Source organism: Hippoglossus hippoglossus, chromosome 23, assembly GCF_009819705.1.
Source record: "Hippoglossus hippoglossus isolate fHipHip1 chromosome 23, fHipHip1.pri, whole genome shotgun sequence".
NCBI lineage: Eukaryota > Metazoa > Chordata > Actinopteri > Pleuronectiformes > Pleuronectidae > Hippoglossus > Hippoglossus hippoglossus.
In genome coordinates this window covers 9,095,039-9,100,830 of record NC_047173.1, presented here as the reverse complement: position 1 = coordinate 9,100,830, position 5,792 = coordinate 9,095,039, and the positions used below count along the sequence as shown (strand labels likewise).

At 40.5% G+C, this 5,792-nt stretch overlaps 1 protein-coding gene across 1 annotated transcript; it reads right to left on the bottom strand.

Annotated features, from left to right (window-relative positions):
• Window positions 1–474: 474 nt before the first annotated feature.
• On the bottom strand, window positions 475–5,032 carry LOC117757393 (aldo-keto reductase family 1 member B1-like). Its single transcript, XM_034578514.1, has 10 exons — window positions 4,874–5,032; window positions 3,912–4,079; window positions 3,702–3,818; window positions 3,510–3,587; window positions 2,908–3,030; window positions 1,921–2,027; window positions 1,611–1,692; window positions 1,306–1,389; window positions 1,116–1,198; window positions 475–1,022 (listed from the first exon to the last, which is right to left on the bottom strand). The coding sequence occupies exons 1-10, from the start codon at window positions 4,937–4,939 to the stop codon at window positions 980–982; spliced, it is 951 nt and encodes a 316-aa protein (XP_034434405.1). The 5' UTR covers window positions 4,940–5,032; the 3' UTR covers window positions 475–979.
• Between the last annotated feature and the right edge of the window lie 760 nt (window positions 5,033–5,792).

Sequence of the window (5,792 nt, the reverse complement as noted above, 5' to 3'; positions counted from 1 at the left end):
ACGTCTCCACATAATCTCCTGCTGTGTTCTCATAAGGGCTCGCAGGGACATTCTCGGGAGTTCATACTTGGGGGCTGCCAGGAGAAACTGCAGAATGTGACTTATCTCGACGTTCACACATGCAGCCCTCCAGACAAACTTAATTACCTGCTTTACAGTACAATGATAAACATGTACTTTATGTTCAGCATAAACTAGTTCCATCTAAATGGCTGTTATGTACAGTACATCTCACAGGATCAGTTAGTCTTAAAGTACACTGGACTGTATACTTTATATATTAAGTAGCAAAATAATCAAAACTACTTTTCATGTGCCTTAAAAGTGAAGCATTCCCTATCACACTACATTTATGTTGGCTATATATATGCGTGTGTATGTTTATACCTGCGTGTATGTTGATCACACCACTGCAGGTTCCGGCAGCTCATTGCTGTATCTGCTGGATGAATCTGAAAGAAAACTTGCACCGACTTGTATTTTTCTGCCACAGGACTTTATTAAAAATAAAAACAGCTGACAGGGGAAGTGAGAGTGGTTATTTCATAACAAGATCAATACACATGGTTACAAAGTGCCACATGACTCAGACAACGGGGGAGGGGGGGGAAGTACTTTTGTCATCCACGATTAGGGAAATCTATTGTGCAGTCACGAACACCTCAGCCCAAGTCACAAAAAAATAAAAACGTAAGAAAAGACAGAAAAACAAAGAGGAAGCTACAACTGGAGATTTGAAAACAATAATCTGGAGAGAGGAGTGTAGAGCAGGTTTAGGGCCATGAGGAGTGTTGTTGATACTGGATTGGTATCTGTGCACCTGAAAATACCTTGCATTTCCTGAAACATGTAACATGGAAATAAAAATCTAATACAAGTCCGCACTGACAGTGTAAGTGGCTTTAAAGGTTCAGGGTGGTAAAATAAAGCAAACCCCAGCTTTCACTGCAAACCTTGAGAAAAACCAGTGTGTTTTTTTTCAGAATTCAGCTTTGAAGGGAAAGTCCTTGTGGGTCGAGCCCCTGTAGAGAAAAACAGGAAAATAATTTATCCAGAAAATTAGGAGAATACATATTTAAGTGGTCAGAATTTACAGTAAGTGCACAGAATCTCACCACTCCATGGGACAGGCCCTCCAGTTCCTGTTGAATCCAGATATAGTTTTCATTTCCTCCGCGCTCAGTTCAAAGTCGAACACCTGCAATGATTTAAACCAAAGTTTTCACGCACGAGCCAACAGAATAAAGCAAAGCTCGGCGAACAGCTAATCCCAGAAAATATCTCAACAATCTGTCAGCTTATTACTTGGAAATTCTCCTGAATGCGCTGAGGCGTGACGGACTTGGGGATCGCGATCACGTTCCTCTGGACGTGGAAGCGGATCAGGACCTGATGGGGGGGGAGAGAGGGTATGAACACGTGATACATGGAATTTCAATCAACCACACTTCTTTTTCTTGCATCCTTGTTAATGCTTACTACGGACTATGAGAATAAAAGTCAAATTATTGATGAGAATCCTACTTCGCAACAAAAATGTAACTGTTTTTTTTTTTTTTTTGTCTTTCAAGTCTCCTGTTAATTTGTTCAATCTAGTGTAAAAGTTGTACCTGAGCTGTGCTCTTCTTGTACTTCTCTGCAATGGCCTTCAGGATGGGACTCTTCAGAAGTGGTGGGTCATCTGCTGAAGCCCTGTAATTAAAGAAAATGCATATCCTTCATCATCTAAAGATATAACACACAACTTTATTTGAAGTTGAACTGTTGTGAAACTGGTCTCATAAAGAGGTTTTTCATAGCAACAGAAGATGGCAAACAAATGAATATAAAAAGAATAGGTGTCATGATTTGTGTCAGACAAAAATTACTTTTACACTTTCTCATTAACTGTTTTAATTGGTGAGATATTTGCTTACTTACCAGTCTCTGTCAGGGGAGCCCAGCGGGCTGTACGCCGTCACTGAGATGCCCTGAGAGTGGCAGTATTTGATCAGCTTCTCCTGGGTCAGGTATGGGTGGCACTCCACCTAGTGGATCAAACACACACAGCTCTTAAGGAGCAGTACAGAAACAAGGGAGTGATGCCTAAACCACAGAATAAGAATAACTTCGAAGTGTATCCAGTATCCATCAGTTAATTTGCTGGACATGTTTAATCAAAAGTAACAGAACTGAAGTTATGAAGTATATCATTTATACAGAGACAAGCTGAGAAAGCGCAGTGTCTCATATATGTCTATAAACCATAAATCTTTCTGAATGCATATTTTACAATATCTTGTCTTGTATTGTCGGTTCCAAACTGCTTTATACTTTGTTAAAATACCAAAAACAATCAGTCAGAATTAAAGCTGAATTTGTGGTTTAAAAAAATACTCTCACTAATCTATGACTTCCTGTACTTATATTTACACATGTTCCACAAGTTCTCAGAAATGGTTGCAGTTTATTGGCATCATTCTCAGGGATTTACTCACTGATGTTCAATTGTTTTGCTCTTTGTTTGGTGTTACTGTTACAAGGAGAAGGACGATAATGATGCTGTAACCTAATAAACAACACAACCAAACAAAAGCAGGAGATTTATGGCAAACAAAGGTTCTGAGAAACAGCAGAAAAGTAAGGTCACCTCAGCTAATTGGTCTGGCCCGAGGCGACTCTGCTGTGGCCTTTTAAGAATTAAGACATTTGTTTCTCGGACCTGACGTCAGGGGACAGATAATGCCATTACGGCCTCTTGCCCTTTAAGAACAGCGATCTCGAAAGGCATCTGTTTTCTTGCTTCTCAGTAGCCAGGACTCAAACATGTCAGTTCTAAAAGAGGCTGCGTATGTAGGCCATTTCTATAGTTACCAGAATAAAAGGTGTTATCCAGCAGTGATGTCACTGTGAGGTCCTTTAGCGTACCTGGTTGTTGGCAGGCTTGTATTTGAGGCCGGGCTTGTTGAGAATGGCTTCAATCTGCTCCTTGTTGAAGTTGGAGACACCGATGGCTTTCACCAAACCAGCGTCAACCAGCTCCTCCATCCCCTGAGACAAACAACCACTAAGAAATTAGGATTACCTAAACTTGGCAACTGTGGCAACGAAAACAAATATCAGCTCCGTCGATATCATCCAAACCTCCTGAATATATCGTAGCTATAATTCACTTGGACTCTGTTGCTATGGTGAACATCCCACTGGTGTCAGATTTTGAGCTTGTACTAGTCTGAACCATAAACTGTATAAAATTTGGATGACGCATGAAGTTTAGATTACATGAGATCTTTAAAAAATGAAATCTATATTGTTAATCTTAACATAGTACAGACTTTGCACGCACAGCTCAAGGCTGCAAACGTGTGCTTGTGCACTTAGTTGTCGATCCTCGTTACTTTCACAGGGTAAAACGGTTTGTTCAGTTTTGAAACTAAAATATAAGAGTTAAAGATGACATGCATCTTCCGTGAAGAATTACATCTGTAAGGAGTTTGAACTGTTTGTGTGTTTCTCCGATCGACTCTCACCTCCCAAGTCTCCAGTAAGTCTGTGTTACCACTGATCAGCTGTCCTGCGCTGTCCAGAGGAAATTCGTCATCGCCGGGCTGCAACATGACAAAAGAATAAAAACACTGAGGATTCCAGCAGAATGTGAGCAGGAGGTTTACACCCTTAGATGTGACAGTGAGCTTCATACTTCAAAAAGGACATTAAACTACCTTGAGACCCATGGGCCAGTGCACGAGGTAGAGGTCGACGTACTCCAGTCGGAGATCACTGAGGGTCTTCTCACAAGCCTGCCTCACCGCGGACTTCTCATGGAAAGTGCACCACAGCTGCAATGTGAAAGGCCAGAGCATGCATGGTCAGGGGGAGCAGTTTAAAAAACCCAGACATATAAAAGGATCATTTCCTCATCGACAACTCACTTTGCTAACAATGAAAAGATCCTCTCTCTTCACCATGCCATCCTTGATCATGGCCTGAACACCTTCTCCCACCTCGGCCTCGTTGTGGTAGATGAACGCTCCATCGATGTGCCTGTATCCTGCTTTGATGGCTGCTTTCACTGCTGCTGTCACCTGACCAGGGGCAGACTGGAAGAACATGACTGGTTAGTTTGAACTGAAAATAAGACCGTATAGGCTTCCTGGTGACATGTTTTTACATGATTGTGCGGCACATAGAAATTGTGACATGCTTGTGATTCCAAAGGGACCTGGTGATTTCGTTCTCAGCTCAGAACCTGGAATAATTCACTTGAACGAGGACTAAGCTCCACTTACCTCTGCCTGCATTGGTTTGTTTGTTAGTGAGCAGGATTCATGCAAAAACTAACGAAACTAAATGCAGATTCCCACTAAAATCGTTGGAAGGGTGCGATGTGGGTTTGGGAAGAAGCCATTAAGTTTGGATGCGGATCCAGATGTGGGGTCGGATCCAGTTTTTCTACTTTCTTGTCCAAGCAGGGAATTTCACAATCATACCTTTAGTATGAAGCCTGTATGTTACAGATTGGATTTACTTTTCCAATCTATACACATACATATCTATAATATTGCTGATACTAATCGCTTATTTGCTGTGAAGCAGGAAACATCAGACTTCTGAGATATTTTAAGAAACTTTAGTCCTGTTGCAAAAACTAATTAAGGTTTAACAGTTTTAGTTCCAGCCTTAAGTTATTGTTAACTATTAACAATTAAGTTGAACGTCCACCACTCGTAACGTGTCAAATTCAACGCAATTGCGTGTGACTTTCCATTAAAATACAGGTTCCTCGACGACTCGTTCATAAACTCGCAGCTTCGCGTCCAGCTAACTAGCTCACAGGCTAATTCTATTTATACAGTTTTATTGGTGAGAGTTTAGTTAAGATGTCAATACGCACCTTCCATGTGCCGAGCCCGACTGTGGGAATATGTGCACCGGTGTTGAGTTTCACTGTCGCGGCCATTTCTCCAGAGGACGAGGGAGAGACTGGGAGGAAGAGTCAAGTGCTCACGCCATAAACACCACACCAGCCGCGCGTCTACTCGTTTAGTTACGGTACAGGTGCCGGGAGCGGACAAAAAGGACCCAAACAAACTATGAACGTTTAATATCGCTTATTTAATATTACTTATTATGGACGATTGATAAAATGGGTGAAACGAAATTGAAAGAAAATCAAAGGTAAAGTCTGATCAATTATATCGTTCACATCTTGCTCATATTAAATATAATTGAACAGATCTATAAGAGGTGACACAGATATTTCCCCTCACTCTTGTTCAGGATGACCCCCCCACTTCAGTTTGTCAAGTTTCAAGTAATTATACTGTACTGCAGAATAAATCCAAAAGGAAAGGCAGCTACTTTTTGATGATGACATTCATAACTTGCTCTTATTTAATATGATTTTAAAAAATCCTTTAGAAGTAACAAAGACTTTTGCTATGGATACAATCATTTGGACAAGAAGAGTTGAAATCACATTTTTATGTCCCTGGCAAAGGAAATGTTAATACCCTGTATGGCTGGTTTAAGGCTGGGTGATGTTTGGAATCTATAACGATATATATATATATATATATATGATATAAATATATGAGAAAACACATATAACTAGTGGAAATGCAATTATCAAAATGATTACAGCCAAAAAACTTGGATTCCACTTGTTTATTTAACTGAACTTCAGCAGGCTAAAACCTTTTGTTAGTTCTGCCAATGAACCACAAGAGGGCACCATTACCACACTTTCCTGCCTCCTCAAATCTCAGAAATGAGACTGAGAAGTAACATAATCACAAAAATATATATATGAA